At 42.4% G+C, this 22975-nt stretch overlaps 1 protein-coding gene across 1 annotated transcript in view; it reads right to left on the reverse strand.

The window, feature by feature from the left end:
* Positions 1 to 1463: 1463 nt before the first annotated feature.
* LGMN (legumain) overlaps positions 1464 to 22975 on the reverse strand; it is a 35232-nt gene continuing 13720 nt past the window's right edge. The window contains 15 exon segments of the mRNA XM_029060966.1: positions 1464 to 2041; positions 2582 to 2649; positions 3711 to 3773; positions 3776 to 3883; positions 4660 to 4829; positions 4832 to 4859; positions 6652 to 6741; positions 8534 to 8652; positions 9789 to 9855; positions 10906 to 10968; positions 11450 to 11525; positions 13259 to 13344; positions 14349 to 14430; positions 15166 to 15263; positions 21739 to 21895. Coding sequence (XP_028916799.1) covers positions 1999 to 2041; positions 2582 to 2649; positions 3711 to 3773; positions 3776 to 3883; positions 4660 to 4829; positions 4832 to 4859; positions 6652 to 6741; positions 8534 to 8652; positions 9789 to 9855; positions 10906 to 10968; positions 11450 to 11525; positions 13259 to 13344; positions 14349 to 14430; positions 15166 to 15263; positions 21739 to 21876 — 1299 coding nt within the window. The 5' untranslated portion in view covers positions 21877 to 21895 and the 3' untranslated portion in view covers positions 1464 to 1998.

Consider the following 22975-nt stretch of genomic DNA (forward strand, 5'->3'; position numbering starts at 1 on the left):
CCCAACCTCTCAATCACATCATCCATCTTCATATCCAACAGACCATCATTCTCCCTACCCTCAAAGCCTTGTTAAAAGCATATCTCCTCCAAGAGGCCTTCTCCAACTAAGCCTTCATTTCCTCTTCTCCCACTCCCTTTTATGTCGCCTTTGTTCTTGGATTTATACACTTCATTCCCCCACCGTGAGTCCCTAGCACTTATGTACATATTATTTACATTAATGTCTGTCTTCCCTTCTAGACTATAAGCTCTTTGTGGCACTATGTCTATCCACTTTATTATACTGTGACTGTGGGCAAGTCACTTCACTTCTCTGTGCCTCAGTTACCTCATCTGTAAAATGGGGATTAACTGTGAGCCTCACGTAGAACAACCTGATTACCCTGTATCTACCCCAGCGCTTAGAACAGTGCTCTGTACATAGTAGGCACTTAAATACCAACATTATTATTAAAGTGCTCTGGACACAATAAGCCCTCAAATACAAATGATTAATCGAACGATGTTCCAGGCTGGGGAAAGGATGTGAGCAAGGGTTTATTGCAGAAAAGAACAAAACATGGGAGTGGGCTAAATCAGGAAGAGCAAAGAATATGAGCTGGGGTTTAGCGTAAGAAAGAAGGGGCCAATTAATTGAGAGACTGATCACACTATCTGAAACATCTAACCTCTGGCTAACTGTGATGGGAGAGTTGTGTGGCAAAAGGCTCTTTAGAAGGAAGCCCAGGAGTCAGCTTTAAGGAAATGAAGGCTTAGTTGGGGAAGGCCTCTTGGAGGAGATCTGCTTTTAACAAGGCTTTGAGGGTAGGGAGAATGATGGTGTATGTTGGATTTGAAGATGGATGATGTGATCGAGAGGTTGGGGGTGAGATAAACATCCTCCTTCAAATCTCACAGATCACCCCATCCCCAAAACCCCACTGAAATCATCTCTCTTCTAATGAGTCTTCCCTGATCATGTTTGCTCTTTCCCAGGTTTTATTCCTGCCACTGATACCTCAGCACTTGTGAACTCACAAGCACATATGTTCACATCTTATGAACTTCAAGCACTAATTCAAAATCATTCACAAAATTGAAGTGCCAGAGGGACATCCATATCGATAGAAATGTCCTAGAGGCAGGAGAAAATGCACAACTGCAGAGAAAGTGTGTGGTAAGTGAGGAAGTTGTGGAGTACCTGCAGGAGTTGGTAGTTGAAACTATGGAAGAAGATGAGCTTCCCTAGGTAGCAAGTGAAGAGTGAAAAGAGAAGAACTAGAAGGGAACCTTAAAAACAGTCAGAGGGTCATCTCTGCTATGGTCTCAGACTTGCATTGGCCCAGAAAGACTGAATGGATCCAGGGTCAAGAGTTTTTTATTGTCTAATTATGATTCCTGAATTTGAGGGCCTCCCGCACCTATTACATACACAGTTTAGAACTTCATTCTAAAAACAGAAACTCACTCGGAAGCCGAAAAGGAACACTGAACTGTGTGCTGTTCTTGTAGGAATTTTATTTGCATTTTGTTATGCAATTTCAGCCATAAGAACACATACTGATCATGGAAAAAAAATATTAAGTCTTCGTTTTCTTCTGAAAACAAACTATGCGTTCCCATTTTACCAACATTCTGACAACTTGTTGAGCTTCAGCCCCAAACTCTAGCCTTCCCACCTGGAACTGGTATGCAGGCGGCGTCTGTAACCCGGCAAAGATTTCTTTCCTTAAAGCTCTCTGTCTCAAAGGAGAAAACAAACGGACGCGTTTCCTTCAACACAATGCTTTGCTCATCCAAATTCCAATGGAGTGGGAGTAGGAAAAGAGGAGCATCAGCATATGCCAACACTTTGTGAAAAGCCTCAAAATGTCGACCTCCTGAATGGTCAGGTGGCATTCCCAGGAAGGGAATGAAAGCAGGTAGTGGTTACCCTCTTCTCTAGTTCTGTCCCTTGATTAGTATTATTTACAAGGAGAAGGCAATCGCTCTTGGGAGTGGCTGCGAAAGCAGCTTGTCAGTAGGATCCGAGGCACACTTTCTCCATGGCCAGTTTCATTCTGAAAGAGACAAAAGTGAGTTAGTCCCACCCCTTGACTGTAAATCCATCCTTATACTAGGAGAAGCAGCATGGCTCAGTGGAAAGAGCCTGGGCTTGGGAGTCAGAGGTGATGGGTTTGAATCCCAGCTCTGCCACTTGTTAGCTGTGTGACTGTGGGCAAGTCACTTCACTTCTCTGTGCCTCAGTTCCCTCATCTGTAAAATGGGGATTAAGACTGTGAGCCTCACGTGGGACAACCTGATTACCCTGTATCTCCCCCAGCGCTTAGAACAGTGCTCTGCACATAGTAAGCGCTTAACAAATACCAACATTACTATTACTGTACTCAAGTGCTTAGTACAGTGCTCTGCACACAGTAAGCACTCAAATAGGACTGACTGACTTGTCACTAAGAGGAAAAACTAAATACTTAGGTTCCATCACTGAGCAGGTATTGTCTCTATGTGTTATTTAACTTCTACTTACAAACACTCCTGCGACCTTCTCCAGGAGGTAGGGTTGTTGCTGCTATTCCCTCTACTATGGCTTATTAATTTACCTGTCGATAGAATATCCTCCTTCGCAGAGATTGACAAATGTGTAGAGCTGTCTCAGAGCGTATTCGTACTGTAAGTAAAATGACAGAAAAATGGTTAAATCCAGAATACCATCAGAAGTGGGATTGGAGAATGAATTTGGTTCAGGGGTTTGGGGCCTGGATTTCCATTCCATAAAAAGGTGTTGAAAAAGTTTTTCCAGCAGAATCCTAAAATTACCAGTACCTTGGTGGGGGGAATTTCCTGCTCTATCACAAAGTGACTTTCATTATGAAGCTCCTAATTTAACTTTTAGATTTGTAGTAATAGTATTTATCAAGCACTTGCTATGGGCAGAGCCCTGTACTAAGTGCCGGAAGACTACACACAGGTGAGAGTTAGATGTTGCCCTTGTTCTTCGGGTGCTCACAATTTAAAAGTTTAAATGGGGAGAAAGGATTGGAGAAAAATATCAGGATGATGAAACATTAAATCACAACACATACAAACGAAGTAGGCTGAGAGTCTTGGCAGTGATAGAGGAATCTGGGGATGTACGGAAGCAGTTTAACTCTGCCTGTGCATGCTGGGAGTGACGACCTTTGGTTGCAGGAGGGAAGGCAGTGGTTACCATGGGGCTCTTCTTGGTGGGGATGGAGAAGTCCACAAGCAGGCAGGGACTGGAAGCTCATTATGGGCAAAGAATGTGGCTGTAAATTCCATTGTGTTATAATAATTGTGGTATTTGTTAAGCACTTACTATGCGCCAGGCACTGTATTAAGTGCTGGGGTAGATACAACCAAATTGGGTTGGACACAATCCCTGTTCCTTATGGCGCTCACAGTCTCAATCCCCATTTTACAGATGAGGTAACTGAGGCACAGAGAAGTAAAGTGACTTGCCCACAGTCACAAAGCATACACACGGTGATGCTGGGAATAGAACCCATGACCTTCTGACTCCCAGGCCCGTGCTCTATCAATTACACCATGCTATTGTATTTTACCAAGTGCTTAATACAGTGTTCAGCACATAGCAATTGCTCAATAAATACCATTGATTGATTGATTGGGAAGTTTTTGTCTACAAAAGCAAAAACCTCCACACGCGCATGTTTGCCAGGCTTGATTCCCAACTCGATGCAGGCTTACCATGGGAGAGTGCCAGTTGAAGCAGTGGGTTTTGAAGTGAGTTACAGCGGCCTGGTTAACATTCAATGTTCGGTGATCATCTGTCTCTCTGAGAGAAGTTTCTCTGTGTGAGCGGCGTTTGATGTCACTAATGAGACAATTTTGTACACTGATGCCTGAATGTTATTTCTTGCCTGGAAAAAAAATGAAAGGTCACGTCTACTCCAAATCTCCGAGGTTCAGAAGTGAAGGTGGCACAGAGAAATTGACTGGCAGACTCATTTTTAGTCTTCTTTTCCGACATGGCCTAGTAGCTTCCTAGAGTTTTGAAGATCCTAACAAACTCTGTGGTAGTCAGCTGACTGCATTCCACCACGATGCTCTCAGTAAAACCCAGATTTGAAGGTTCTTACCAAGTCCGGCCATGCTGATATTCTGGAAACCTAACTTAGTAAACTGCAAGTGATGTGCAGACTTGGGCAAAAAGCCAAAGGTTAGGGCCATGCTTAGCTGATAACACCAAAATACTAATGCTGCAACTTGCCCAAAAATCAGATTTGGAGGGCCACAGGTCAGATTAATTGGTCCTGTTCCAAAACGTCGGTGAAAGGGTATTAAAGGCTATATTGCAGCCAATATCTTTGGGCAGCTCTTTGGACTTCCCTACATGTCCATTCAGCCTAATGAAGGAATTGGGGTTTCCCCTCCCCCACTGTTGAAAAGGGGCTGTTTGTGTACGATAAAGGGGAGTGGTCCTCTGTTCTTTTCTATTTTGAATGGGCTTTAGAAGCTTCATCTCCCACTCCGGAATCCAGGATTCCCACGCTGGAGCTTGTAATGCACTGGGAGGAAAGGTCAGGGTTCATAATCCATGGCAACTGATTTCGTTACTGGTCCAGAGCAGTTTATTCCCACAGGGCTCAGGCTGAGGCCATGGCACCTGAAACCCGGCTCTTTGCTGCACTCTTACCTCTAGATAAGTCTTCATCTCGCCAACAATCCTGTTGGCTTTGTTTATGTCATTGGTGGCCATCAACTTCCTTTTCATGATTGCCAGAGGGACATCAGGACTAGGAGTGAGATCCAGATGGTCTACTGGTGGCAGAGTGATGGGGAACTGGGATTTCTTGTTTGCTCCTGGAACTGCACCACTTTCATGGAAGAGAGAGTCTGCACGAGATAGAAATCAGTTTAGCTCCCATCGCTTCACCGGGCTGTATCTATGTCCAGGACTAGCCCTTCCTGGCATAATGACCTAAGGTTGACTCCAGAGGACACTAGGTCATGTGAGTTATATATGGCAAAGGTAAAGAATTACTGTTCTCAGACCAAGTGATTAACCCTCCAAACTGTCACTTAAGTCAAAGATCAACGAGTTAAAGTGACTGAAATTTACCAATGATTAAATGTCTGCTTAGTGAACCATACTTTTTGGACAATGTACTTTGGTCCAGACAAAGTTCAAAACTACCCAGAACTTTAGATCTAGAATAAACTGTTTCTGCCAGGAGCTCAGGAAACGGTTTTGCTAATTAGGTTGAGATTGCTATCTGAGTACTTCTTTCATTCATTGTCATTTATTTAGTGCTTCCTGTAGGCAGCGCACTGTACCTTGCGCTTGGGAGAGTACAATATAACAAACAGACACATTCCTTGCCCACATCTAGCTTACAATTCAGAGGGCTAACTGGTAAGTTCCTTGTATTACTTTCAAGGCTTTGGAAAAATCAATGTGGCAACTGAAAAATTACAGCATAGTTTTGTGGGTAAAGTTTTCCAACTAAGCCCTCAATTCCTCTTCCCTCACTCCTTTTTGGGTTGCCCTTATGCTTGGATTTGCACCCTTTATTCACCCCTCCCTCAGCCCCATAGCACTTATGTACATATCCATAGTTTATTTTTATTGCTTTTCTCCCCCTCTAGACTGAAAGTTTGTTGTGGGCAGGGAATGTATCTACCTCCCCACCCCCCCACCCCCACCCCCCCGTTACATTGTGCTCTTCCAAGTGCTAGTACAGTGTTCTGCCACTCTTCCTTCACTTCATTCACTCTTCATTATTCATTCTTCTAAAACAGAGCTCTTTGCACATCCTCCACCCTTCAAAAACCTCCAGTGATTGTCCATTCCTCGCCCTGTCAGGCAGAAACTCCTGACCACTGGCTTTAAAGAAGCCCAATCAGTCCTTTCCCCCTTACTAATTCTTGCTTCTCTACTATTATTACCCCGCTGACAGGCTTTGCTCATCTCAAGTCAACCTTATCCCTGTGCCTCATTCTTGTCTCTCTTGCCTTTGAACTCTTACTCAAACCTTTCCCTCTGACTGGAACTCCCTCCCCCTTCACCTCCAGCACATCACTGCTTACCTCCATATTCAGGACTCTGCTAAAATCACATCTCCTCTCTGAAACCTCCCCCTGGTTACTCTCACCTCCACATTCCATTTTTCCCCCAAATGCCACTTCTGTACTTCCTCATCACCTAAGCACTTGGGTCCTCACCCCAACCAATAACGGAGCATTTATGTACACATCTTTATATTCTATACTTCCCCGCTATCTATAATTTATTTGACTGTCTGGCTCTCCCGCTAGATTATAAATTCCTTGTAGACCGGGATTATGTCTACTAACTCTAGTGTACTCTCCCAAGCGCTTATTACAGAGCTGTGCACAGGGTAAGCACTCAATACCAGTGATTGATTACTCATCACCATAAGCAACATTTTCTTGCTGTATGATTGAGCTGCTCCCTGCCCAATTCATGGTTCCCCATTGAAAATAAAATCCCAAAGGGAGATTGGAGATAGACAGTTAATGGGATACAGGTCCTAAACAAATACTTCTTAATACCCTTGATATTTTCCAACCAAAGCAGTTTGTCTCATTGAGAAAAGGTTTAAGGACAGTCACATTTGGGTCACCAGGAACGGACATGAGAAAAACGTAATTTCAAATTACTCACTTTGTTTCCATACTGCATAACGTGACTGGTATTGGTGTGGCTTTTAACTAGCTGGAATTGCTTGTGGAGAGATTCTTTAGTCAGATCCTCCTTAAAAAAAAAAAAAAAAGTGATTCATTATCAGTGTCTCCATGCTCTTCTAAAATTACAAGTAGAATGTTTTCATTCCCTTGGAGGTGGAGGAAAAAATAACCAACTGGAATCTGATTGAAATATTCCCTGAAGAATTAGCCAACCTTTCAGGCAAAAGGGCAAAACTGCACATGAAAACTTCTCAGACTATTTTTGTAAAAATCCAAGCTAAGGTAATGAATTTAACCACCCACTCATTCTATTTTTAACTGCCATATAAACTGGCCGCTTAATGCTCTTTGGAGCCTCTGGGTGTTGTCAACAGGGTGGGAACAGCCTGGGATTTTGCAGGAGAACTAAGAAGGCTGGTATAATCCTGCCATGGGGAACCCAGTTTTGCCAGCCTCCTTTCCCTGGGCTCCTCATGACAGATTTCTCCCATCCCTGGGAAATTCCCCAAGTGTCCCACAAGTTAATTCCAGTCCCCTCCTCCCCACAGAGGAAGCAGTGCAGTGGTCAGAGTTTCATGACTTCCACACAGGAACTTCCAAGGACAATTTTGCTGCATTAATAGAATTAATCCTATTCTCTTCAAGCATTTACAAAAACAGCCTCTAACTTTCCATATGACTATGTAGAGATTAGTAACCTAGAATAGTTCTGACTGCTTTGAACCATTGTATGCCACATTCTCCAACACAGGAATAATCTCAGAATAACTAATAATAATAATCATAAGGAAGCAGCATGGCCTAGTGGAAGGTGCACAGGCCCAGGAGTCAGAAAGACCTGGGTACTAAACTTGTTGCTGTATGACCTTGGACAAGTCATTTCATTTCTCTCTACCTCAGTTATCTCATCTGTAAAATGAGTATTAAGACTGTGACTGTGTCCAACCTGATTAGTTTGTAACTACCCCATCGCTTAGAACAGTGCCTGATACATGGTAGGTACTTAACAAATACTATCATCATCACAGTAATACTATTTTTTAAGCACTTACTCTGTGCCAAGTGCTGTATGAAACACTGGGTGAGAGGAGAGGCGTGGCTCAGTGGAAAGAGCATGGGCTTTGGAGTCAGAGGTCATGAGTTCGAATCCCAGCTCTGCCACTTGTCAGCTGTGTGACTGTGGGCAAGTCACTTCACTTCTCTGTGCCTCAGTGACCTCATCTGTAAAATGGGGATGAAGACTGTGAGCCCCACGTGGGACATCCTGATTCCCCCGTGTCTACCCCAGCGCTTAGAACAGTGCTCTGCACATAGTAAGCGCTTAACAAATACCAACATTATACAAGACAATCAGGTTGGATGCAGTCCCTGTCTCACCTGGGGCTCACAGTCTAAAGGGAAATTCATTCATTTATTCATTCAGGCACAATTGTTGAGTGTTTCTGTGTGCAGAGCACTGTACTAAGACCTTGGGGGAGTACAATACAGCAATAAACAGACACATTCCCTGCAACAACGAGCTCACATTCGAGGACAGGTGCTGGATCCCCATTTTACAGATGAAGAAACTGAGGCCTAGAGAAGTGAAGTGACTTGCCCAAGGTCACAAAGCAGGCAAGTGGTAAAGCTGAGATTAAAAGCCAGGTCCTTTGACTCCCACAAGGCCATGCTGCTTCTCAAAATCAATTCAAAGATTACAGGAGGAAATGGTTTCCAATTTCACCCTCCAGGGAATATCTTGCATTTGCGGGCAGACCAGCTTCCAGGGTTTAAGAGGCCAAGATGATCAATTTCTTAACAAGGATGTCAGAGTAAGTCTTAAAACATCCCCAACCCAACATCGATACATCGGAACTCACCACATCTGAATCTTCCATCCAGTTGACACTGTACCAGTCTCCCAAGTAAGTCTGTCTCTCTTCATCATAGTAACAGGCGTAGGAAGATTCACTGGGGTTGGCAGCCGTAGTTGCATAAACTTGAAAGATAAATGAGAAAGAGCTCTTGACTTATTATTAATTAATAATGATAATGATGATGATGGTTTATATGTTTACTCTGTTCTGAGCGCTGGGGTAGATACAAGCTAATCAGGTTGGACACAGTCCCTGTCCCACATAGGGCTTACAGTCGTAATCCCCATTATACAGATGACGTAACTGAAGCACAGAGAAGTTAAATGACTTGCCCAAGGTCACATGGCAGACAAATGGTGGAGCTGGGATTACAACCCAGGGCCTTCTGACTCCCAGGCCCTTGCTCTATCCACATGTTGCTTTACATAGCCCCTCCCTCCCCCCCCACATCAATTTGGCTTCTTGACTATACTTCACTTTTAATGCACTCTTCTTACCCCTGCAGTATTTAACCTAAATTCTCCACTGTTTGAGAGGATGATAGAGTTTATACTCACTCATGATTTGTTTTCTATGAAAGACGGCACTCTAAAAATAAGTAAGTTCATGGGGCCTCTTCTCAATAAGTCCCTGGATTTGACCACCACTGTTTAACAGTAAGTTTCTGACTCTTCTGCTCCAAAAACAACAGATATTGTGCTCTCCCAAGAGCTAAGTACAGTGCCCTGCACCCAAGTGAGTGCTCAATAAATACCCCCAATTGACTGATGATCCTGCCGTTATCCGCCTCCAGAGTCAGAGCGGGCCAGGCACGAAGTCAGGATGCCTGGCTCGAACATGAGACCATGCTTCACGGAAGCTGCGAGGTTAGTAAGGCTATAGCCTTGTCTGCCATAGGGCACTGATAGGGCAGCTGAGTGGCCTGGGTGATGAACAGGCCTGGCCTCCTGGAACAGCAAGGAGGACCTGCTCCCCTGCCCCCCCAACTCCACTTGAACTTCCCAGGACTGGAAGAACTGTTTCCAAAGCAACGAGCAGGGTTGTCGGGGGGTGGGGGTGGGTGGATGTACAGAGGCAAGAGCCAGTCTGGCTAGGAGCCCAGCGCTAACCTGGGGACATATTCCAAATCCTGCTGGGGGATGTCAATCCTTCCTGCCTCCCTTACTTGAACCAGTGCCCACCGCATCACTTTAGTAGCAGACAAGTCCAGACACCCTCCTCTTTGTTAACCGGACTGGGAAGGTGCTTAATTACTTACCATTGATGTTGTCAGGCAAATGGTTCATCATTGACCCAGATTCACAAGCTTCGATATAAAACACCATCTGAGGGGGGAAAAAGGTTGAGCCACAAGAGCTCTGCAAATACTAATTCTCTTGCTGGAATCCTCTAGACTGTTCGGGGAGGGAACATGCCAACCAATTCTCTTATCTTGTACTCTCCCAAGGGCTTAACAGTAAATGCTCAACAAATACCATAGATTGAGACATATTAAGGGCTATAGCTTTTCAGACTTAAAGTTATCAAATAATTAAGTTATCCATGCAACTCTGAAGATAACAATGGCATCTATTAAGCATTCGCTATGTGCAAAGCACTGTGCTAAGTACTCTGGTAGACATAAGATTATCATTTCAGACACATGGAGTCCAATGTGTCTGATCGGCTCTATGTGGGATGTACAGTCTACGAGGAGGAGAACAAGCATTTGATCCTAATTTTACAGAATAGGAGACTAAGGCACAGGGAAGATAAAGGTCACAGTTGCCCAAGGTCACACTTGAAGAGTCTGCAAGTGGATCTGTTTATTAGCAGACGTAATACTACTAATAATAATAATTATGGTCTTTAAGCACTTATTGTGTGCCAGGCACTGTTCTAAGCACTGGAGTGGATATGAGCAAGTTGGGTTGGACACAGTCCCTATCCCACGTAGGGCTTACAATCTCAATCCCCATTATACAGATGAGGTAAGTGAGGCACAGTGAAGTGAACTGCCCAAGCAGTGGAGCCGGGACTAGGATAAATGACCTTCTGACTCCCAGGCCCGTGCTCTATCCACTACACCATGATTCACAAAACTTTACTCTTCCATCTGAACATTACCTAACACAACAGCTGCTGTAGGAAGGCCAGAATGTAAATTTTCAACCTCTTTGAATGACAACTCTCCGTTAAACCTTTAAACTCCCCAGAACAGGAGTGAGAAAGAGGCAACAGTGTATAGGAACAAGACAGGTACACAGTCCATGATCTTCAGTAGGCTCCGGGGCCCCTGCTACTCCCTGCTAAAAGGCAGTCTTCAACCAGTCATCCTGCCTGTTCCCCCAGCCAGTACCCCCTTGCCCCCACCGTGTCGGCCCCCAGCTCCTTACCTTTTTGTACTTTTTGTGTTGGTGCATATAACGAATGGTTTTGTTCAGGTCCTTCACGTGGAGCTGAAAAGGAAGGCGTTTACACTTTATCATTCAGCCCATCTGACACAAAGTTTCATCAATAGCTTATTGTCTAGAAATCACCACGTACAATTAAGCATTTACAAGTCTTGGAAAACAAGAATGTGGAGCCTGTGTTTTCTTTGTCCGATGATCCCAGGGGTGGAAACCTAGCCACCTGTCCATATCACCCACGTTGTTTCGGTTAAGGGCTCTGAGTAGTGCCTACGTACAAAGCCGGCTCTCAACCCCACCAGGCTTAGCAAGGACTATTACACAGGGCCACGGCACTAAGTTACTGCTTGAGACAGTCACTTCCCCTGCCAGGATATGTTTCTGGCTGCACGTCGGCAGCTACCGGTAAAGGTGGTTTTTTCCAACTAGCAGAAAACTGAAATCTCATCTAATCACATCAGCTTAGCTTTGTACCCCACAGATGGACCTTTAAAACAACTAAATAAAATAAAAAGAGGACAACACTCACATCCCCGTCTGGAAATGCCAGCAGCCCAGGTGCTCCGTGGTCAGTGAAATAAACAAACACGTGATCCTTGGGGCCACTGCCGAGAGACAGAAAATCTTGATCTCAGTATCTCAACTCTAGCACAACAACAGGGAGTTTTGAAAAACAATTAGAAAAAGGATCGCCATGCCAAAGTTTCAGTTGGGTTGGAAACATTAAAACAGCCTATTTTAAAATGGTCTGTGCAGCAAACTCATTTACCGTTTTAAAAATACTTTACTGAAAAGTTCTCTCTCTTGGGAAAACCTTGCAGTTAAAACCTTGCAGTCATCAGCCACATGATTAAAAGAAAAAGAAAAAACTCTGAAAGAATCACTTCCTCAAACTCAAGTGTCTCCCTTCAGAGCAAGCTGCAATTTTGAATGAGATTGTTATTGCCATTTTCTAGTTTGTTTCAAAAGTCTGGTAGGGAGAGAGGTGAATAGGACAGGTGGCCCCAGTTACGATGTTGCCTGTCAAGCCTATTGTGGTTGCATAGGGAAACATAGTGGGTCACTGGGCTTCAATCCAAATAAGCCCTGAGTTTCACATGGGCTGGGTGGTGGCCCCCCATAGTTGGCTACACTTTGAGGTCTCTCCCCTCACCCTCTAAAGATCTTCCTCAGGATGAGTGGTCCCCTGGTGAAGTGGCAGGTGTTGAAACATTACACTGTGATCTCTATGACAGAGACTGTTCAACCTCTCTTGTAGCTTCTCTAGTGCTTAGAACAGTGCTTGACACATAGTAAGCACTTAAATACCATTAAAAACCAACTACAAGAAAAACTTGTTTGGGACCAAAAACATACCTTTTGGAGCCTAAAGAAGCAGTGTAACAGGTTTAGAAGTGTCAGAAGTTTATAAGTCCTAGGCACAGCTCAACCTGGCTTCTGACACCTGGCTTCTGACTAGCAACTTGGAAGAAATTAAGAAACAGCGTGACCTAATTAGATAGAGCACAGGCCTGGGAGTCAGAAGAACCTAGGTTTTCTTATCTTGGCTCTGCCTATTGACTGCTGTGTGATTTTAGGTAAGTCCTTAAAACATGGACTGAGTCCAACTTGATTAGCTTGTGTCTGCCCCAGTACTTAATACAGTGTCTGGCACATAATAAGTGTAAGTAAGAGAAGCAGCATGGCTTAGTGGATAGAGCACAGGCCTGGTAGTCAGAAGGTCATGGGTTCTAATCCCAGCTCCACCACTTGTCTGTTGTGTGACCTTGGGGAAGTCACTTCACTTCTCTGTGCCTCAGTTACCTCATGTATAAAATGGGGATTGGGAGTGTGAGCCCCTCATGGGATAGGGACTGTGTCCAAGCTAATTTACTTGTATCCACCACAGTGCTTAGTACAGTGCATTGTACATAGTAAGCACTTAAATACCATAATAATAATCATTAATAACCTATACCATAAAAATAAACTGCCTTTTATGGGATTAAATTCCCTAACAGCAAAATGGATGTTAGCACCTGCCATCCACCCCTTTTGTAAGGTTTTCTGAACTGTAAAAATGTACAACAGACAACTCCCTGTTTTGTTGGTTTGGGTAATGCTACCCAGAGTCAGAGAGATGGATGAAATAATCTCATGATGTCCCATCTCACCTGTTTTTATTGGGAAGAATTGTGGGGAGTCCAGAAGAACTATTTTAACCATGGAACCAACAAGGTTAACACACTTGTTAAGTGTTCTATGCAAAATAGATGCAAATTGGAAATTAATTAAACAAGTGGGAATTACTCACCTTGTTTGGACTAAGAAAAACACATCTTTTCTTTAAACACGTTACCTTTTTAAGACTTTTCCAGATCCTTTGCCTTTCATTGCCTCAGCATCACCCTTCAGGACAGCGAGGAAATTTTCAGGGGTAACATTCTTCAGGTCAAGAAGAAATTAAGAACAGAAACAAGAAGCGGCAATTAATGTGAATCAATCCTCACAAGCAGACCCCTAGATCAGCTATCCCAATGGAACTATTTGATTTTTGTGAACCGGTGACAATGTCAGACGCACAGCTATTAATTCTCTAAGGCATATTATTAAAATATAAAAAGCAAATGTTCATTCCAACAATGTTGGGCATTGAAAGGAATAGGTCTCAGTTCATTATCTTTGCTTATTTATTTGAATAACTTATTCTTATTTATTGCTGATCTGTTTGAAGGCATCAAGACATTTGACTATCCGCTGCAGACCTTGTGTTCCCCAACCACTATATAGCCAAAAAGGGGATAGAAACACAAGTCCTATTAACTCTCTTCTTCCTCCAGTATTTTTACTTACAACCTTTGAAGGAGAGAGAAGGTCAAGCCCAGAATGTTAAATGAAATTAGAGTTTGTTCATTTAACTTGCAAGCAGTAAAATCGAAGGAATTTTGTGAAACTCAAAGTAACTTCCTTAGGGTATTTTGAGTTTTTTCATAATGCCTAATCTGCTTTGAATCTCAAACTTTGGTTTACTGAAACAACCAGTAAGTGATCATTAAATGCAGACTTTCTGGTTTCAGCAGACACCTAGAAGTTAATAGTTTGATAATATAATACTTATTAGCTAAAATATCATCTAGCAACCATTCCTACAAAAATTACATATTGGCAAAAAGGACCATAAATACTATCCATGAGTAGCCACCATGAAATCAAAGTAAAAAGCTATAAGCTGCAATTTAGCAAAGAAATTGAAACATTTCTCCTGTACTTTCCCATTACTACCAAAGTCGGGCTTCTTGTGCAGATCAGATTACATTATACGTTCTCTGAGAAGAAGTCAGAAAAGAAGTTTTTGACTGTGTTAGCAGGAAATGGTTCATTACCAAAGTGAAACGGAACACGTGCTTGGCAAGACAACCTAAAATGACACCTGCTGTGTTCTACTTTACCTCTTGGGTATAATCTTTTGGGACTCCTTGGTACACGTCAGTACCATTGGGTCTATTGATGATTACACCTTTGGTGGGATTACTGGAAATTAAGGAAAAGAATGTATGTTTAGAATTATGCATGCCACTGAGACACACCCAACACAAAGGCTCTAATCCCGGCTCTGCCGTTTGCCTGCTGTGTGACCTTGGGCAAGTCACTTAACATTCCTGTGCCACAGTTTCCCCATCTGTAAAAGGGGGATTTGCTACCTGTTCTCCCTCCTACTTAAAAGGTGAACCCCATGTGGGATAAGGATGACCTGATTAACTTGTATCTACTCCAGGGCTTAGTACAGTGCTTGGCACAAAATAAATGCTTAACAAATGCAACAGATACTATTATAACTAACTTGTTTAGGACCCATTTGCCTTGTTCTGAATTGCACTCTTACCCTCCCCTTTTAGCACAGGTTGTTCTTCAAGAACCAGCATGGAGCTTCAGCTACTAAAAGTTGCAGGAGGCTGTGTCTGAGCAGAAAATGCTTTGGACGAATAAGATCTCAGTGAGGCAGGTCTTCAGGCCTTCAGCCAACCAAACCATTTCATGTGTCTGTTGTATTGTACTCTCCTAAGTGCTTAGTACAGTGCTGTGCACACAGTAGGCACTCAAATATATCTGAATCAAGGCATCACTTTCCCCCAAATGAACTGAGTGAGAAAACGGTGGCTGAACTTTGGGGTGCGAATCCTGAGAACCAGAATCTTTCAATTTTTTTCCCTGAGTTCTGAGAGGCTGTGATTTGCTACTGGAGGCTCCTGAGAGGCTTCAACTTACTTCTCATCATTTGCAATGTCATCGTACATCATGACTATGATCTGTTCGTCAGGAATCCCATTTCGGTGAACAATCTGGTAAGCGTGGCACACATCTGCCTGGAAAACATGATCATTTCTTTAACTTCCTCCTTGGTTCTGCAAAACACCCAATCTGTTTTGCAATTACAATGGTCATCGAAAATAATGTGGCTCTCAGAGAAACTTCTCTTAACAATTTCCTATTTTAAAGGACACGCATTACAAGCTACAACTTTTACAGAGTGCACAACCACAATCCAGATTTTAATAATGCCATCTTTAAACTTACTCAGAGACTCTAAGCTCGCTGTGGTCATGGAATATGTCTACCAACTCTCATACACTGTTATATTGTACTCCTCTCAAGCGCACAGTACAGTGCTCTGCGCACAGTAAGCACTCAATAAATGTGACTGATTGATTGATGAATCAGAAGCAAAAACTCCACGTAAAGCCAGTTCTCTGATAACACAGGGGTTTTATTCTTGAAGACTCCCACATTAAGGAAAATTCCCTTAGTAGTCTTCAAGCCATGCAGGCCACCATTAACATGTACAACCGTATTTTCTGATACTGCATTATGTTCTTTCCCAAGAGCCACGCATTATCAGAAGAATGCTCCTTAATCCTACTTTCATATTCTAGCCAAAACACATAACCAAAACATACTTTCTAAGAAAACATATTCATAGGCTTTGTGCAAAGAGAATAAAACTCAGTGTATGTTTACTTTGTAGAAGAAAAAATACCTTTCTGGTCTTTTAATTTGAAAAAAAAAAAACGATTTTGAAACAATTTACTTTGGGAAGAGTTGTAGCCTAGTGGAAGGAGCACAGTCCTGGGAATCAGAGGACCAGGATTCTAATCCCAGCTCAGTCACTTGTCCGCTGTGTGACTTCAGGCAAGTCACTTAACTGCTCTGTGCCTCAGTTTCCTCATCTGTAAAATGGGAATTAAGTCCTACTCCCTCCTACTTAAGACTGAGAGCCCCATATGGAACGGACTGTGTCCAGCCTAATTATCTTTTATCTACCCCAGCATTTAGTACTGTGCTTGGAACATAGCACTTAGTATACACTATAATTGTTATTATCAGTATTATCGTTATTAGTTTTGTGTTGCATCCATGAGATTCTGAAGTCATTTGAGAACAAGAAGCAAACTACCTCATTTCTAGCCTTGAGTCATACTACACTTTTACAGTTTGAAAGTCTCCTTTACTTGAAAAATTGAATGAATGAATTCTTGTTCCTGGGCAGTATCTTGGTTCCTGGACAGTAGTCTTACACAAACTCCAGTGGTGAGCCTAAAATTTCCTCCACAACTTCCCCGGCTTTTCTAACAAACAGGAAAAGAGGTTGCTACATAGACCTCATTTACTTAAAAGGGGTTTGCAAGGGGATGTCTAGAACTTCATGTAATTTTTCTAAAAATCCTCTAACTAGAAGGTAGCTATTCCCACCATATCCTGGACAGAATTGGGCAAAAAAAGCTTCATCAATGTCAACTCAAGCATGGCACAATTATCACCAAACATGGTGCTTAGGTAATAGGGTTTGTAAACACAGACCAAAGTGCTAGAGGATGTTAAGTGTACTTAAGCAGCATCGATAGAGCATGGGCCTGGAAGTCAGAAGGAAATGGATTCTAATCCCACTACACCACCTGTCTGCTATGTGACTTTGGGCAAATCACTTAACTTCTCTGTGCCTCAGTTACTTCATCTGTCCAGTGTGGATTAAGACTGTGAACCCCATGTGGGACAGGGACTGGGTCCAATCCGATTTGCTTGTACCTACCCCAGAGGTTATTTCGGTGTCTGGCACACAGTAAGTGCTTAACAAATGCCACAGTTATTATTATTATTATTATCATACACTTAGGGAGTGGAGGAAGTGGTGTGTGTGTGTGTGTGTAATTAGCAAGAAAGATGTGAGATTAGTCAGGAAAGCCCTACTGGAGGAGATGTAGTTTCAGAAAGGCTTCAAAAAGTGGGAAGAGTTCTGGGCTACTGGATTTGAATGACGGAGTTCTTCTTGAAGGCAACAGGGAAGGGATCATATGAGCTAGTTGCCAGCTAGCGAGATAAAAATGAGACACGGTAAAGAGTGTAGTATGCGAGGGGGTGTAGAGGAAGAAGACAGTGGGTGGGAAGCAGCCTGGCCTGGTGGGAAAAGTACTGTCCTGGGAGTCGGGAAACCTGAGTTCTGATCCCAACTTTGCCACTTGTCTGTGACCTTCGGCAAGGCATCTAACTTTTCAGTGCCTCAGTTACCTCATCTTTAAAAAGGGGATTAAGATTGTGAGCCCCATATGGCACATGGGCTGTGTTCAATCTGATTATCTTGTATCTACCCAAGTCTGACATATAATAAGCCCTAAGAAAATACCATAAAAAATACAAATAAGTAGGAGGAAGAAAGCTGTGGGAGTGTCGTAGAGCCAGTCAGGAGTTTCTGTATGATGAAGAGCAACAGGTAGCTACTTGAAGTCTTTAAGGAGCAGGATGATGTGTGCAGAATGACGTTTTAGAAAAATGATGCAGACAATAGAGTGACATATGGATTGGAGCTGGGAAGGACTGACGGCAAGGCCATCAAAACATGATTAACTGTTAGAGGCCAATCTGCTTTTCTTGAGAGTCTCTTTCTATGGTTCCCCTAAAGTCTCTGAATATCTGTGATCATTTAAAGTGTCCATCTTGTTTTAGATGCTGAGGAATTAATCCGCAGAAAAAGCTATACAGAAACTATAGATATTCTTGCTTCAATGCAACCAAGGAATCAGGGTGTGTTTGTGGGTGCGCGTGCATGTGTATGTACTTTTTTTTTCACACATCACTGGGGCCTAAATGACCATCTTTTTTCCAAATTTTCTATGCAAAACCCAAGTACAAAGATTAACCTAAGATTTCTCTTATACAAAGCTATTTCTTTAAATACTAAACATCTTTAGAGTTAATTATGACTGTTCCTAAAAAAATTATATATACTGGGTTTTTGTTTTGTTTTGTTTTTACAAAATCAGAGCCAATCCACATGCTCCAATGTACTAGAGCTCAGCTGTAACTTGAGGAAACTTTAATCTGGGAGTGTATTTTGAAAAATGTACATATAATTCAAATTTTATTCTAAGAGAGCCACATTATCATCCAGGGAGATTTTCTGATAAAAGATGCTGACTATTGGTTATTATCTAGCAAGAACAAGGTTGTGAAGAATAACAACCACAATGAAACATACTTTAAAGTCAATGAAAACCCTTCATAGCTGACACTACTGAAACTGTTTCCTATAAAGGACTGTTGATATAATGACATAAACGGAAAGCTTACACAAGCCACTGTTCTGAATCCAAAAGCCAATCATGAATGAAGGATAGTTGAATTTTACCAGAAATATCCACAGTGTTTTATTGAGCATGTGCTTTGCACAGAGCACTGTACTAAATGCTTGAGAGCTCCCCCAGCTCCTTTGAAAGCCTACCCCCACCCCCCAGTGCCTCCAACCTCACCCATTCGTACCTTGCACCCTCCCTTTTCCCCTCCCTGACTGCCAAGTTCGACTCTTCATTTTCCAAAAGACTTCTCTTCCACAGTTTTTTTTTTTCTCATGTTTAAAAGCAAACAAAAAAACCCCACAACTCTCCTCACCCCTGGCTCCCTCCAGTTGTCATCCCATCTCCTTCCTATCATTTCTTTCCAAACTCCTTGAGTGAGTTGTCTACACCCTCTGCCTCCACTTCTCTCCTAGATCTCCTCCACTCAGGTTTCCTTCACTCCACGGAAACTGCCTTCTCTAAAGGTCACCAGTAACTTCCTTTTTACCAAACCCAGCACCCTCTACTCCATCCTAATCCTCCTCAAAGTCTCAGATTCCTTCAGAACTGTGGATCATCTCCTTCTCCGGGAATTATTACCTAATTTTGGCTTCACTGACACTGTACTCTCTTGGTTCTCCTATCTCTCTAGCTGCTCCTTCTCAGTCTTTTTCACAGGTTCCTCCTCTGCCTCCCACCCTCTAACTGTGGGAGTCCCTCAATCTCAGTTCTGGGTCCCCCTTCTATTCTCCATCTACACCCACTCCCTTGGAGAACTCATTTGCTCCCAGAGCTTCAACTACCATCTCTCACAGATGATTCCCAAATCTTCCCCTCTAGCCCTGACCTCTCTCCATCACTGCAGTCTCACACTTCCTCCTGGCTTTGGGACATCTCTACTTGGATATACCACCAACACCTCCGACAATAGGCCCAAAACACAATTATTTTTCCACCCAAACCCTGTCCTCCCACTGTCTTTCCCATCACTGTAGACAACACCATTATCCTGTTTCACAAGTCCATAACTTTGGCATTACCCACCACTCATCTCTCATTTAACCACATATTCAATCTGTCACCAAACCCTGTCACTTCTACTTCATGACCGCTAAAATCCACTCGCTTTTTTCAATCCAAACTGCTACTGCTCTGACCCAAGCAGTTATCCTATCCCACCTTGATTATTGTATCTGCCTCTTTGCTGAACGCCCTACCTCTCCCGACTTCAGTCCTTAATTCACTCTGCTAACCAAATCATTCTTCTACAAAACCATTCAGTCCACAACTCCTTGAAAAATCTCCAGTGGTTGCTCATTCGCCTTAAAACGCCCCCCTGGGTATCAGCTTTAAAACACTCAATCAGCTCATCCTCTCCTATCTATCCTCACTGATTTCCTACTACAACCCAGGCCGCATGATTAGTTCCTCTCACGTCAACATATTCACTGTTCCTCTTTCTCAACTATCTCATCGCCAACCCCTCGCCCACGTCCTCCTCTGGCCTGGAATTCCCTCTTCCTTTTTACCACCATTCTCCGCAGCTCCAAAGCCTTACTTAAATCACATCTCCTCCAAGAGGCCTCTCCCGACTAAGCCTTCATTTCCCCATCTCTGTTGCCCTTGTACTTGGATTTTTACCCTGTATGCACTTGATAATCACCCCATCCTCAGCCCCACAGCACTCATGTACATATCCATAATTTTAATGTCTGTTTCCTCTTCTAGATTGTACACTCCTAGTGGGGGGAGAACACATCTATCAAACTCTGTTGAATTTTACTCTCCTAAACACTTATTGCATAGTGCTTTCCACACAGTAAGCACTCAAAAAATACCACTGATAGATTGAAAAGTACAGTCCCCGCTCCTGAGATGTGTACACTATAATGGGGCGAGAGGACATACAAAGTGCAAACGTAAAATAGCAGCAAGAGCAGCTTTCCTGAAGCCAGTTCATATTTGACTATTGTTACCTGGGAAGTTATTCAAAGCAGAGATTAAATTTTAAAAAAAAGTCTCTAGTAGAAAATTGAATTTACAACATTTATTTTTAAGAAGACCCTGGTCTTCAAAAAGTGAGAAAATGTAGCTTAACTCCTGCCACCATGTTTAGTTCACACAACTACTTCTCATACTGTGTGGCCTGGTCACAGACTGAGATGTACGTTCCATAAAACAGGGTCAGAACATACAGGTAAATAGGAACTGGGCTTGTTTGGATACATTCCATTTATATACTCCATCACATGAGAATTCCCATCAGGTACAATAAAAAATATGCTTGCTTTAACCCAGGTTTAGCCCTCAACTTAGATGGCTTTTTCCCAAGCTTTTACCTTGGCAGAGAGTGCAATAGCAAAGTAAACATGGGTGGGCCCTTTTTAGCTTTTTCACTTCAAAAAGTTATATTCAGTTTTGAAAAAGTACTGTTTGTGCATATAATTGGGTATCACATTTTGTCATATTACTCAGGTGACACATGCTTTGCAGTCTGTAGACATGTAGCAAACACTAGCTGTTGGTAACTGATGTGGCAATATTCTATTTTTAGAAATTAAAATTAAAGCTAGTGTGCATCATGTGAAGCTTTGTTTTCAGTTCCTTCTCTCCATATTTGAACCAGCTTTTGTCTCTGCCTCCCACTCTCACAGGCCTGTGAAAAATTGCCAATAATTCTTAGTTTTGGACACGAAGAAAGCAAAACTAGGTATTGTGGAAATAGCTCAAGTAATAAAATAGTTAAATGTCCTTGCTTGATTCTGGGACCAGCATTTAAAGAAAAGGACTTAATTAGCTCAAACACCAATCTTCTATCAAGAGCTTCTTAAAGTATTAACCTTCCCAACTGGCAATATGGGGCTGTAATTACCAGTATCTTTATATCACACAATGCTAAGAATTATGAACTCTTTTCAGGAGAATTAGTCAACCCACAATATAGCTGGGGCAAAAGACATTACTCAATCAATTGTATTTACTGAGTGCTTACTGTGTGCAGAGCACTGTACTAAGCACTTGGGAGAGTACACTATAGCAATATAACAGACATATGCCCTGCCCAAAACGAGCTTACAGTCTAGAGGACAGACATTATTATCAATAAACTACAGAAATGAAATGTTAGGTCCCGAGTCATGTTATTTTATATAATGTGGCTTCTTCAATAAGTATCCAACCCTGGAAACTGTCGAGATGGACGCCAAAATGGAAAAGAAAACCCATCGCTTCTTACCTGATGTCGGTAGTTATACCAGCCATTGGAGCCTGCTACGATAACCACCCAGTGCTTGCCTCCATCCTCAAGATCGTCCAGAGGCAAAGCGCTACTTCCCAGGACTAAGCTGAGGAACACAACTGTCTTCAAAATCATCCTGTCTCTTTTACTGGAACTGCAGAAATGTAAAAGAAAAGAAGGGGTTAAAGTTAGAACACAAATGCCTCCTAATATTTTTAGCCTAGAACAAAAAACAGTTACAGTGTAACACAGAGATAAGGCTGTTTTCATCGGAAGGGCAGTCTGGTGTTTTAGATAGACAGTAAAAGATGGTGTTTTCCACAAACTGCCAAAAGAATATAGGTCTTTTGCTAGTGCTGTCTCTGCTTCACTACATACACTTGGAAAGCATTTTCTCTCTGGGCTTGTTTGCTATCAATAAAAAAGGGTTTAATAACCATCCCAATAAAAATGATTGTGGAGTTTACTGAGAGACTACCTAGAAAATATTTGGAACTATGTTAGACACTAAAAATGGTTAACAGTACCTCTTCTGGAATAAGGCTGAGTCATTCTTGGAAAGGGAAGTTTTAAAATATTTGTTTAGGTTGAATTTAAGTTAGTTAAAATCACAGCAATCCAGAAGTACTCCACGGAAATCGTGGATATACCAGTCTGGAGTGCAATTCTAATGGGAAGATTGAGACTGGGCCTCCCAGAGTTAAGTTCACTTCACAATTAACTCAAATGCCCCCTTTTTTTTTTTTTTTTTAAAGGACCCTTACAGCAAAGTAAATAGCATAAAAGACAAACATCAAGGGTTGGTCTCTGGCTTTCTTCAAGTTTAACATTTTAAAATTATATTACATTTTAAAATTCAGCTTGAAAAACTCTCATCTGGACTTTGTGGTGTGAAGCCAGGCCTGACTATGAAATTGGAGAAAAAAGGCAGAAATGCCACAGGAGACTAAGCAATGGCCACCCTATTACTCAGCCATGGGGCAAAATGAGAGAAAAATCAAAGTATCTCACCAGTTAAAGTTTACTTAAATGGTCTCCAGTTCTCTTCAGATTTTTCCCTTCATCTCCTCCAACTGGTAAGATTCCAGAGTAATGCTAATAACAATATTTACTGAGTGCTTACTGCATGCAAAGCACTGTACTAAGTAAGCGCTTGAGGAAGGAGAACAGGTATCGAATCCTCATTTTGTAGATGAGGGAACTGAGGCCCAGAGAAGTGCCCTGACTTGACCAA

This window comes from Ornithorhynchus anatinus, chromosome 1 (assembly GCF_004115215.2).
Source record: "Ornithorhynchus anatinus isolate Pmale09 chromosome 1, mOrnAna1.pri.v4, whole genome shotgun sequence".
Taxonomy (NCBI): domain Eukaryota; kingdom Metazoa; phylum Chordata; class Mammalia; order Monotremata; family Ornithorhynchidae; genus Ornithorhynchus; species Ornithorhynchus anatinus.